Here is a 13,596-nt window from a genome sequence, read left to right as displayed (position 1 = left end):
GCCTTTAATGCAGCCAATTCCAATTGTTGCTTGTTTTGGGGAGTTTCTGCCTTTACTCTCCTCTCCAGCTGGTGAAATTCATGTTCAATCGGATTTAAATCTGGAGATTGACTTGGGCAATCTAAGACTTTCCATTTCTTTGCCCTTATAAATTCCTTGACTGAACTGGCAGGGTGTTTTGGGTCATAGTTCTGATGCAATATAAAGCACTTCCCAATGAATCTGGTGGCATTTTCTTGAATATTGGTAGGTAAGATGGTTTTGTACCCTTCCAAATTCATTCTGCTACTGTCATCATACATTAAGTCATCAGTAAAGTTAAAAGGGCTTGTTCCAGAAGCAGCCATGCATGCCCATGCCATGACACCACCTCCACCATGCTTTACAGAGGAGGCTATATGCTTGGGATCATTTGCAGTTCCCTTTTTTTTCTCCACATTTTTGCTTTCCCCTCACTTAGATAAAAATTCATCGTTGTCTCATCGGTCCATAAACACAGTTCCAAAACTCTTCTGGCTCACCTTGTGCTTTTTTCCAAACTCTAATCTTGCCTTTCTATTTTTGGTGCTGGTCAGAGGTTTGCATCTTGCTGTGTAGCATCTGTAATTCTGTGTCAAAGTCTCCTGAGGACAGTAGATTGTCAGAGCATCACCCCAGCTTTCTGGAAGTTGTTGGTGATTTTACAGACATGTCTTTTAGGATTCATTTTCTCAGCTTTTATGATTTGTCTGTCATCAACTACTGTTGTTTTCTCAGCTGATCAGGTCGTTGTTGGTTGCTGGTGTCGCTGGTGGTTTCCAAACTCTTGATTTCTCCATGCCCTTTGTTTTTGCTATAGCTCTAACTGACTTCCTCTTTTCTTTTAGCAGCCAAATTGCTGGCTTTTCTCTCAAAGTCAGCTCCCTCATCTTCATCCTGGTTTGTGTGTCATCATCGAATGCAAGATTCAGAATACAGAAGTAATGGATATATAACTGATACGACACATTCCCTGCTTTTAATACCTGAAGAATTAATGCCACAGCATACAGCTGATCACTTAGAAAGACCTGTGAGGCAACTGTTCCAATACATTTGCTCACATCAATGAGTGGGATAAAAGTGCTGTTCTTTTTATTTGGTAAAACATGTATGTGCTGAAACGGCTAATAATAAAATGTGATATTCTGTAGGTTTGTCTCATATTCATCTTTTAATCATATTTGTAAATGTCTTGACTCCACAGGCAACAGAGCAATTTTGTCTTTACTGTTCCAATACTTATGGAGGGCACTGTATATATATATATATATATATATATGTATGTGTGTGTGTGTGTGTGTGTGTGTGTATGTGTGTGTGTATGGATGTGTGTTGTGTATATATTTTTGTATATTAAAAAATTAAAAACTACATGTACTGCATTGAGTTAACCCAGACATGTCATAGCACTTGCATTTGATTGCTCTTTTGTTGATTTTGATTGCTTCTATTATCCTCTTTTGTAAGTCGCTTTGGATAAAAGTGTCTGCTAAATGACTAGGAATGTAATGTAAATGTATATTACATTATATTATAGCCTATTATAATATTATTCTCCAAACCACTTCTCCTATATGGTTTCAGGTGTTTTATATTATATTTTATATATAAAAAAAAATAATATGTAGGCTACATTACACTGAGAAAGAAAGAAAAAAGCTGGATTTCTGGAGAATATAATGAGGAGCAACGTTTGGTTATAAGGAGATACGTATGAATCTGCCCCTCCCTTTGTGAAAGCAACCGCATCCCTCCCCACACGCCCAGACTCAACTCCCCCTCATCCCCTCTCTGATGAAGGAGGAGGGACCTGCTTTTGTCTTGAGCTACGTGCAGAGTTCATATCTACCACCAAATATCTCAATCGACCATCCCATGAAGACCTAAATCAAGGGCGCGCACATTTCACTACAGTCTCAAGCCATCTGGAGAGCGAATTTACTTTCTGTTTTACGAGCATCAGTTAACTAGCATACAGCCTGCGATCATTGATTTGTTAATAATGCATTCGGATTTGTGCGCATTTAAAGGCTTGATTTGATTTATTTATGGTCGGTTGTTAGAAGAAGGTAGAAGGTGTGTTACATTGCGGAGGCGCAGAATTTGAGCTCTTTCATCTGTTTGGGTTTGTGATCGAGCAGGAGGGAGGAGTGGCGGAGAAACGGCTGGTAAGTCCATAATACTACACCTCCACATGAACAATAAATACATACATCATGTGGTTGTTGCACTATCATAAACAGACATTCTTCATTGGCAGTGTTTATTCCTCGGGTGCACCGATTAAAGCGCGACCCTTAAACCTAAGACATTAACCGTCTTTTAACGTTGTAGACTCCGTTAACTGTTAGCCCGCTGGTTAATGTGTCCGAGTCGTAAGCGAATCGTTTATTTGAGTCGGATCTCTGTAATGTTTCGGTTGAACCGTTTCACAAAACACCGGTCTTTAAGGAATCGGAATGAATCGATCCGTATGGTTCGTGATTCGACATCTCGCCGACTCATTGAGCGAGAACCGCTTTTTTCGAAAATGTCCGATTCATAATCCGATTTGTATTTATAAATCCGAGGATTTGGGATTGAACCAAGGATTTCACTTATAGGACGAAAACTATGAAAGTTACTCTAATAGCCAAATAACTTAAATATTACATGTCAAATTTATTGGAAATATTTGACCAATTTGTTGACTGCTATATCAACAAGCCTTGGCTTTAATAAATATAATTTTATTTGGGCGTGAATACATTTTTCAGATAAGAGAATTAGTAGGCTAGTTTAATGTAAATGCATATTATTTAAAATTCTTAACAAAATGTGTGTTACTATGAAACCCTGGAGCGTATTACAATAATATACTATTATTAGTAATAATAAAATGGAAAAAAACGTAATAAGCAGCAATACATAAACTTTATTGAAGCATGGCCTCACCCTGGGATGACGCAAAGACCTCATGACGTAAAAGAACGTTGAATCCTTTTTAAATGATTCTTTGAAACTAACTGTTCGAACGAATCGATTCGCATAAATGAGTCGGATGTTTTAGATAGCAGAACGGCTAGCGAGCTACCGTGTCTACACCGGACGCGAGCGGCACGGCACGACAAATTCCAGACTTTAAACTGAAGCCTCGTTTGGTTTATGACTATCTGACACAAAGTTTAAATGATTTGCAACGGTCGCGACACGACAATTGTCGCGTCCGGTGTAGACATTTAATGTCACTAATAGGCGTATAATATTCATGTTAATTACAATTAGACATACATGCTTCTGCTTTTACAAGCAGAGAGCATGCATTACTCCGTATAGACTCCAGAAACACTGCCTACTATCAGCCCGATACTAATATAACTGGAGTAATGTATTCATCAGTGGTTTGATTGAATGGAACTCAAACGGGTTTACCTCTGAATTTGAGCAGTATTGACGTCTTTATTTGCTGTGTCTACCACTACGACAGGGTTTTGTCTCTGAATGCTCGTTCATTCACGTGTGGTGTCAAACTTCTCGAAGTCATTATGATAATAAAAGGAGGCGCGAGAGCAGAATGTTCGAGGCACGTGCTGGCCTGACCCCAGCTGTTTGTTTACCATGTGCTTTTTTACACAAAGTAAACACAATAGTAATCTGTGCACTTCATTATGAACTCCAGCGCTGGAGAATGTTTAGTTATTGTACATTAAACTTGATTTAAAGTTGTCTTAATTTGAGATATTACATGACAAAATGCATAAGCATACTTTCGCTAGTAGGTCTATCCAGTGCTAAACCTTTATTTTGGGTCTTACTTTTTTAAAACTTAGTTTTAGTCATGGATTGCATGGATGAGGGCATGCACATTTTGTTGTTTGCCTAATTTGGTGACTGCCTAGTAAAAGTAAAAGATGAATTTGTGCCAAAACATAGTAGAGTTACACTGACCACTCTGCTGTCGTAGTTATGCACAATTATAACGGTATCGTTTGCATTTCACTTTTTTTTTTTCTTTTTTTTTTTACTTTAGATGCATTAGAACAGACCAACAAACAATTTTGGGTCTTGGCCTACCAGTTAAATTACATAAATACTGATTTAACTAGGCTATAGTTGCATAAAGCACATTTTATGCTAATTGACAAAATACGCAAAGTGCACATGTAAACTTTATATTATAAAGAAATCCAAACCAAAGCTTTCTTCTTAATGTGTCATGGCAAGAAATTTCATTTACTTGAATTGCATCCCTCACTTCATCAAGCAGGCAGGTCTGGTCTCTGGTGTAATACACCAAGCTTGTGCATGCTGTTTTTCAGTGTAGCTGGCTGAACGACATGTACGGCTCGTAATACGAACTAATCAGGAATTTGTTTTTGTGCACAATGTCCAGAGATGTCAGTTTGCCTTATGCCATCCTGGCTGCTTGGTATTAGACAATGAAAATAACAGCCCCCTATGGTGTAGAGGTCAGTAGTGTGGCATTATGTGGAGCAGTGCTCAAAAACTATAAACATTTGCCTACAGCTCACTGTTAAAAGCAGTCTATTCAGTGGCAACTGACCCTAAAATCCATTTGTTTTCACAATAGTTTATTTCAACATGCTGACATTTAAAACCAAAATGGTAATTTCTGATGTTCCTGCTTTGTAATGTAATGTACAATTTGCTTGTATGATACTGTATGCTTATGATTTACATAAATTCAGTTTTTTCTAATATAACTTTGAGGTTACTTAACATGCAAATGAGCTGTTGAACCTAGCCTGTCTTTGACATGATGCTTATGGATAGTTTTACACATGCCAGATCTGACTCATGGCTCATTTGTGGTAAATGTAGTTAATTCCAATTATTCCTAATAATTTTTTCTTTTGATAAGACCAGAAATGGTTTTATTCAGGTAGAATATGTGGAAATGCATTCTAGATAGTGAGGCGATTCGTCATCAGCTGGATTTGCATGTTTGTTCCCCTCAATACTCTTTTGTAAAAAAAAAAAAAAAAGATTATGTAAATTTCAAAGGCACAGATGTGAATTAGTCATCATGTTTTGCAGGCTCCTGAATTCTGAATCCTGCCTAAAATCCACAAAGATGATATATCTGCCAGTGTAAGTCTTAATATAATGCTTTACAACATATTTGATAGTTGAGTTGAAGTTGTCTGGTCCTTTAAAAAAATGGTTTGCTCAAAAATGAAAATTTGCTGTCAATTTACTTACCCTCAGACCATCTAACATGTAGATTTTGATGTAGAGTTTATGTTTGTTTGTTTGTTTTTACAATATAACAGATTTTGAGAAATTAAGCATCACTTTCTTAGATCCTTTGCAGTGAATGGGTGCCATCAGAATGAGAGTCCAAATAGATTATAAAAAAAATCAAAACAATCCACACAACTTCATTTGACGTCTTGTGATTTGAAAAGCTGCATTTGTAAGAAACAAATCGTGTCAGGTTATGTGTGTAACCATGGTTCCCCGAAGGGAACGAGACGCTGCGTCGAAAACGCTAGGGGAATGCCTCCAGCGTGACTGCGCTCTGAATCACATGTGTAATCTGTCCAATGGAAGGGCGACACGTCATGGGAGGGTGACGTAATCGACCAGGAAGCATAAAAGCATGTGCGGTGGAGCTGGCATCAGCTTCTAGGAATGAAGTGTGGCCTCGAGACTCAGCATCTCGTTCCCTTCTGGGAACCATGGTTACATACGTAACCTGAGACGTTCCCCTTCAGGAACTAGAGCTGCGTCGAAAACGCTAGGAGACCGAGATGCCCACTCCGCCAGACTTCCAAGTCCCTGCCCTGTGTCCGAGAGAAAAAGGGCCACGAGTGGATAAAGTCGGCGGGGCCTGCGTCCCAAAGGCCAACTTCTAAGAAGTGAGTCTTGATCCCCAGGATAGGGGAGAGCAGAGGACTCGAGGCTATGGAATAGCATCCTGATCCACCACATAGCATAAGCTCTCTGGCCGGAGGCCTCAGCCTCTGGAAGAAACATGTACTAGGGGGTGTCTACCCACTGAAAGGCCACCGAGAAGGGCGTGGTAGGCCGATATAGCCGCCACGTAGACCCTCAGGGTGGAGTGGGTTAACCCTGCGGAGGAACAGGCCTGCACGAACTGCAGAACTGTACCAATCGGGCAGTTAGCTGGGTCGAGCTGGCAACCTCCGCACCATGAAGTGAAGAGCTTCCACTTCAGGGCGTACAGTTTCCTCATAGAGGGAGCTCTGGATTGGAGGATGGTCTCAGCAACCTCGGTTGAGAGCCCGGAAGCTAGGAGCTGTGCCTCCTCAGAGGCCACACCCACGGCTTCCACAACTCCGGGCGAGGGTGGACGACAGTGCCCCACGCCTGTGAGAGGAGATCTCTCCTGACGGGAATCTCCCTTGGAGTGCTGTCGAGGAGAGAAATCAGGTCCGAGAACCATACTCGGCCCGGCCAGAACGGCGCTACCAGTAGTAGACTGACCTCGTCCCGGCGCACTCTCGCCAGAACTCCCGGGAACAGAGCGATAGGGAGAAAAGCGTACAGACGAAGACGTGCCTGCATCGTGGTCGAATCCCACACCGTGCCCATATAAGTGGTCTTCTGTAATGGAGAAAGCACACTTTTCTTGGCATTTAGTCTTAACCCCAGGTCTTTCATTTGGGAGAGAATGACAACTCGATGTCGAGCCGCCGTTTGCTCTGATTGAGATAGGATCAACCAATCGTTGATGTAATTCAGTATGCAGATGCCCTGAAGCCGCAGAGGGGCCAGTGCCACATCCACACACTTCGTGAAAGTATGGGGTAAGAGTGCTAGGCCAAAGGGAAGAACTCGATATTGGTAAGCTTCGCCCCCGAAAGCAAACCTCAGGAACTTCCTGTGACTGGGAAGGTTGGAGACATGGAAGTACGCGTCCTTTAGATCTATCGTGACAAACCAGTCCTCTGACCTGATTTGAGACACGACAAGTTTGATTGTGAGCATCTTGAACTTCAGTCACATGACTGAGCGGTTCAGCTGACGCAGATCTAAAATGGGACGCAACCCTCCATCCTTCTTGGGAACTATGAGGTACCGGCTGTAGAACCTGGACTCTCTTTCGTGAGGAGGGACCACCTCGATTGCCTCCTTCCTCAAGAGAGTACTCTACTTCTCGTTCCATTACCAGAGCCTGCTCTGGGCCCACCAGAGTGGGATTCACCCCGTTGAATTGAGGCAGAGGAAAACCAAACTGGTTTGTGTAGCCTCTCTCTACAGTATGCAGGACCCATGGAGACACATTTGGCAGTAGTTTCCACGCAGCCAAATAGTCTACTTAGGGAACCAGTCTCTCGAGACTGGCCTCTGGTGTACCCAGAGCGGCTAGCTCGGTGTCCTGGAACGGCGCACCGGCAGGAGACGGCTGAACTAGCAGCTCCGCTACGTTTCTGGTTGGAAGAAACTGAGATGTGAGATGCGATCTGCTCTCGCCCAAGTGCTTGCACACATTGTGGAGCTTATTTCAATTGATTGTGCTTAGGGACAAACAACACTAAATAAGACTCACAACACAGATCGACAGACACACACACAAAGTAGCGGTTGCTGAATGACAAAAAGCTGATGCCGGCTCCACCGCACGTGCTTGTATGCTTCCTTGTCGATTACGTCACCCGCCTGTGACGTCTCGCTCTTCCATTTGACAGATTACACATGTGATTCAGAGCGCGGTCACGCTGGAGGAGTTCCCCTAGTGTTTTCGATGCAGCTCGAGTTCCTGAAGGGGAACCAATGTTTTTCCAATCCAATGAATTTTAACCGTCACTTCTGGACAAAATACCAGTTCATAAATCCATAATAAGACTTTCTCCAATGGAAAGTCCTCTCACATCCAAATCCACTGACATATTTGTTTAAAAATGTTTTTGCCTGTAAACAGCGCTTGATCTTTGTGTTCTCTCCTGTTTCTAACAGGACAACTTTATTGCTATGGATAGAGGACGTGTATTTTAGCCAGAAGCAATGGTTTGAAGTTTAAAAATGTCTTGATTATGAGTTTGTTTATTACAAACACGCAGCTTTTCGCTTCACTTGACATGAATTGATGAACTGGAGTTGTGTAGATTATTGTGATGTCTTTATCCGTTGTTTGAACTCTCATTCTAATGGCACCCATTCACTGCAGAGAATCCATTGATGGTGAGTAAGAGATGCAATGCTAAATTTCTTCAATTCTGTTCAGATGAGGAAACAACCTCATTTATATCTTGAATGGCCTTAAGGTGAGTTGGTTTGCAGCGAATTTTCATTTTTGGGTGAACTGTTCTTTTAAAGGGTTACTCCACCCCAAAATTAATATGTTGTCATTAATCACTTAGCTCCATGTCGTTCCAAACCCTTAAAGCTTTATTCGTCTTCGGAACACAATTTAAGATATTTTGGATGAAAGGCTTGTGACTGTCCCATTGACTGCCAAACAATTAACACTGTCAAGGCACAGAGAAGTATGTGCCTTGTGCCAAGTGATCATTGACAAAATTTTCATTTTGGGGTGGAGTAACCCTTTAAAGTTTATCTATCACCAAAATGCAGTTATAGAAATTCCCCATATATTCTGTAAGATTAAAGCTGTCCCTTGTGTGATTGATTATTCAGCTGAGTTCCCTCACCTTCATAATGCCTTGCATCAACAGCTTGTAAGTCTCTTTAATGAACAGTTGCTCTGGTATTTCCGGAATCTGGAGTTTTTATAGACTCATTGAAAGAAAATCATTCTGTGTTGATTTAGAAACACTGATTCTGTACGAAAGATACTTGACTAATACTAATATAAACAAAGGATTATTGCATGCATATTTTGTGTACTATATGGCCACATGATGAAAAGAAGATGAGAAATAAGTCCACAAGAAAGACCGGCAAAAATAAATACAGAGTTGTTTATGAGGGCCCTGTGGGGAATGTCGGCTGAGAGGGTAAATTAGGGGCAACAGCTGCTGGTGTCACTTCTACAGCTTGTTTGTACCATCTCATGTTACTGTTTAAGCTCACAAGACTGTACACTCATAAAAGCGATGGCAGATCTGTTCTCAGATCAGTATATCAAGCCAGCTTGCACTCTCAGCACAGGAGAGCATTGGAGAGAATTATTGCAAGATAAGCTATTTGATAGCATGCGGAGTGTTCATCATCCGCCTGGACCTATAAATCAGATCTTCTCTCTTCCAGTGCTTAGTCTGCAGTGCGTATTCCCGTTCACCCAGAAATGAAAATTCTGTTCATCCTTGTGTTGTTCCAAACCCATATGACATTCTTGCTTTTGTGTAACACAAAAAGGCAATATTTCTCCTTTTGTATTCCTCAGATATAAAGTCATAAGGGGTTGGCTCCTCTTCTCTGTCCTGTCTGATCCCTCACCTGCAGCTCTGCTTCTTAAAGTGGATTAATTAGCTGTAGAAGTAACACCATTGCCCTGGAATAAACAGTGTATTAATCTCACTGCCCACACACACTGAGCTGAGACTTTTTAATGCTATTCTTTGATGATTTAGATGATTGCATTGATAAAAGGTTCCTTTCTTATCATGCACAAACTTAAAGACTGAATTATGTGGTTATTAATGAGGTAAAGTTTCACTACACATGGGTCAGAGATGCAGTAGATGTACAAGATTTGCATTTGCTCAGGAAAGACCAACAATCCATTAGGATGACCACGTTTATATATTTAATAAATATGGCTTTTGATCTGTCAAAATGCATTTACAACTCATTTATTTATAAATGCATATATTTGTTCATCAAGCCCATTTTATTGAAATGTTTTTGAAAGAAATCTCTTTTGATGACCTAGGTTGAGCAACAACAGTAAAAACAGTAATATTGTCAAATATTCTTACAATATAAATGGTTGTGTTAAAATATCATTTATTCCTGTGATGGCAAAGTTGAATTTCAGCATTATTACTCCAGTCTTTAGTGTCATATGTTCCTTCAGAAATCATTCTAATGCTGATTTGGTGCTTAAAGGGGACCTGTTATGCCAATTTTTTACAAGAGGTAAAATAAGTCTCTGATGTCCCAAGAGCCTATATGTGAAGTTTTAGCTGAATATACCCCAAGATTTTACATCTTGTTTAAATTGCCACTTTTAGGGTGTGAGCCAAAACGCGCTGTTTTGAATGTGTTGCTTTAAATGCGAGTGAGCTGTTGCTCTCGGAGAAGAGGGAGGAGATTCAAGAGCTCCAGCTCCACATTAGCAGTGCTAGCCTTTGCAATTAAACATTCCACTATTAATATAAGCCTGTTATCTTTACAAAAAACTACTCGTTTCAAATTCAGTCATCTGATTACTGTGCATAATAAATTCGCGTTTATGAATTACACAGACGGGGAGCACGGCGGGATAAAAATAACAACATAGCTGGTCTCATGCTGTCACAAAGTTTATAAGTCCCACTTCTGATTATGAGCTCGACAACTTCAACCAATCGACTCACATTGCTTTCATATGCAACTTTAACTACCACATTCCTATTCACAATCATTCTGATAGCACTTTCACATCAGTGAAAACACACAGAGACAATGATAGCAATATCATTTAGCAATAAGCGTACAGAGTGCCAAGAAGCTCTTTCAGAAAGGCAATTTGGAAAACAAATGCGTGATACTTACTTTGTCTGGAGCTGTTGTATTAATTCATAAACATTTATGGGACGTTACCGATTTTTTCCGGGATATTTCCTTCGAAAATGAAATTTAACCAGTGACCTCGGCTCAGATGGGGGGAGATTATGGCGACTCCTATGTTCATTAGTGCATCCCAAAACACAACACTTGTAAAGCCTCTTTGGTGCTGACATTGTATATATCCCCAGTAATGGCGGATCGCAGCTTCTCACTCAGGGCTGTGTTTATGCTAATAGGGCAGAGTGCGTCACAAATGGGTGGGACTTTTTCCCCTTGGTGACGTTCACAGAGGGAGAATCTGAAACAGCTCGTTTGGAGAGACTGTTCATGATTTATTGGTTTTATATAAAAAAAAATCCCCTTTAAGGAAAAGGGAAGTGGTGTGTGGCCAAGTATGGTGACCCATACTTGGAATTTGTGCTCTGAATTTAACCCATCCAAGTGTACACACAGTAGTGAACATACACCCGGAGCAGTTGGGGTTTCGGTGCCTTGCTCAAGGGTCTCACCTCAGTCATGGTATTGAGGGTGTAGAGAGTGTTGGTTATTCACTCCCCCACCTACAATCCCTGCTGGATCTGAGACTCGAACCCACGAACTTCGGGTTACAAGTCCAACTCTCTATCCATTAGGTCACGACTGCTTTAAGAAACATTTCTTATTATCCATTTTGATTGCTACAAATTTGTTTTGGTACTCGGCCCCAACTCAGATTTCTAAAGCGTTTTTTAAAAATTTCCTTTACCACCTTTAATCTTAAAAAAAAAAAAAAAGATTTTGAGTTTGTGAAATTGTGAGTTTATTTGGAGTTAGAAGTTTTTCAAAGAAGCACCATCCTTTAAGATTGACTAGGGCAAAAGTAGTGAAAGAGCGGATTTACTCATCACATTGATAAGAAAAGTGTTTATTTATGCAGATGTTGGCAGAGTCATTGTCTGATACAATCTATTATTCTCTCAGCTGAGTTGAAGCCTTGAAAGCAAGCTTTGATATCAGTTCATTTTCAGGGCATTCAAGGTTTTTTTTTTTCTTCTCCATAACTAAGTGACTACTACTGTTGACACGGTTCTGCAAGACCATCAAATCTTGTTAGGTACTATATATAAGAGGAAATTATAAACTTGTGACCACATTTTCTCACTAACCTGGCACCGACACTGTCAGAACCCACACCACTCCCCTTACAAAGTCCTCTAGCCCTTTAGTTTTGTTGTAATATTAAGTTTCAAATGTGCAACTGGGATAGCCAGGGCTCAAGGCTCAGTGGAAATTTCCACTTCAGATTTAGACAGCAGCCTTTGTTCAGATGCAGGGGCTTGACACAAGTTGCTGGAAATTGGCTTGGGACTCTGTTTTGCGAAAGACAGACAGCTCTTTCCCGACATTAAGAAAAATAAACACAAACCGATAATGATAATAAAAAAAATAATCAACTTCTGGCAAAGCATGTTCCTGTTTTAAAGGGCTCCAGTGAATACAAGGATATTGAGTAATTCAAACTTTTTCCAGCCTTTAACGGTTAGTAGATTATCCTTTTTTTTTCTTTTTTTGGGGGGGAAATGCAGAATCTTATGCATTGCATAAAATTCCTTTGCCTTCCAATGCCCCCGTTTACTGACATGAAGAATAATTACCCAAATTAATCTCCCTAATATAGCCCTATTGGTCATGTTTGGAGTCTATCCGGCTGTTAAAAGCGAATGATCAGCTAGCAATGTTAGGTGGGGAGTAACGTTTGCTGCTCAGTAGGGGCATGTTTACAGTAAAAACACAGTTTTACAGTTCTAAGCCTTGAGATATTGAGCTCCTCCCTTGATGGTGGGGGGTATCAACTACCCTCCCTATGATGAAAGATTACCAGAAGCACTCGCCAAGGAGTCTTCTTTCTACTTGATAGTGTTCCCATGGATAACAGACAAGGTATCTTGGACTTACAGACAATCATGAGTATGTCATGTCGATTTTTATGGAAGTTACACAAGTTTTGTAGAGAGGTCAAAGGGTGGTGTCAGTATGAGTAATAGAGTTATTTTTAAATTTTTTAGTTGAATGGACTTTACTGTCTTGGAATGAAAAGCTGAATAAACACTTTACGTAGTCGTAGGTGAAATGTCCGGCCATCAGTTTGTGACCTCAAGCTCAAGCGCACTTGGGTTATGCAGCAGGACAATGATCCAAAACTCACTAGCTAGTCCACCTCAGAATGGCTCAAGAAAAACAAAATTAAGGTTTTAGAGTGACCAAATCAAAGTCCAGACTTAAATTCGATTGAGATGCTGTGGCATGACCTTAAACTGTCCATTCATGCTCGAAAACCATTCAATGTGGCTGAATTAAAACACATCTGCATACAAGAGTAGGCCAAAATTCCTCCACAGTGATGTGAAAGACTCATTGCTAGTTATCGCAAACACTTGATTGCAGTTGTTGCTGCCAAGGGTTGTTGCTGCCAATTACTTTTTCATGTAGGGCCATGCAGGTTTGGACAGCTTTTTTCCCTTAATAAATGAAATCATTATTTCAAAACTGCATTTTGTATTTACATGGGTTATCTTTGTGTAATCTTATTTTTTTTTTTTTTGATGATTTGAATCTTTTAAGTGTGACAAACATGCAAAAAAAGAAAAACACAGGAAGGGGACAAAACCCTTGCTGCAGTAGTTCTGTGTTGTTTAGACACAACGTTTGCTAGGACCTACTTTCTGATGATCTCTTTCATTCACTTTCATTGTGACACTGGTTTTCTTCCAATATTCTTCTTCACTGATGAAGTCTTGCCATACTTTCTGAATGCATTCATAATTGTAAAGACTGTGGTTGTTAAGGCAATTTGGCTGAAAAGTTTACTGACGCTTCTGCTAAACGGGCTCACATGATTTGTCGTTTTTTGGAAGTCCGACAAGTCACTGATTTCACTGAATGCTTGTAACTAAC

At 40.5% G+C, this 13,596-nt stretch overlaps 1 protein-coding gene across 2 annotated transcripts in view; it reads left to right on the top strand.

Annotated features, from left to right (window-relative positions):
* Nucleotides 1–1,874: 1,874 nt before the first annotated feature.
* Nucleotides 1,875–13,596, top strand: part of LOC306873944 (RING finger protein 24) — a 38,783-nt gene continuing 27,061 nt past the window's right edge. Inside the window, exons 1-2 of one of the 2 annotated variants that reach the window (XM_079423543.1) lie at nucleotides 2,178–2,189; nucleotides 5,059–5,112. In XM_079423543.1, coding sequence (XP_079279669.1) covers nucleotides 5,096–5,112 — 17 coding nt within the window. In that variant the 5' untranslated portion in view covers nucleotides 2,178–2,189; nucleotides 5,059–5,095. Of the gene's footprint in view, nucleotides 2,190–5,058; nucleotides 5,113–13,596 lie in introns of both variants that reach the window. The other variant, XM_079423544.1, reaches the window with a different exon arrangement.

This window comes from Barbus barbus, assembly GCF_936440315.1.
Source record: "Barbus barbus genome assembly, chromosome: 8".
Classification (NCBI taxonomy): domain Eukaryota; kingdom Metazoa; phylum Chordata; class Actinopteri; order Cypriniformes; family Cyprinidae; genus Barbus; species Barbus barbus.
This window is presented reverse-complemented; position numbering and strand designations above follow the sequence as displayed.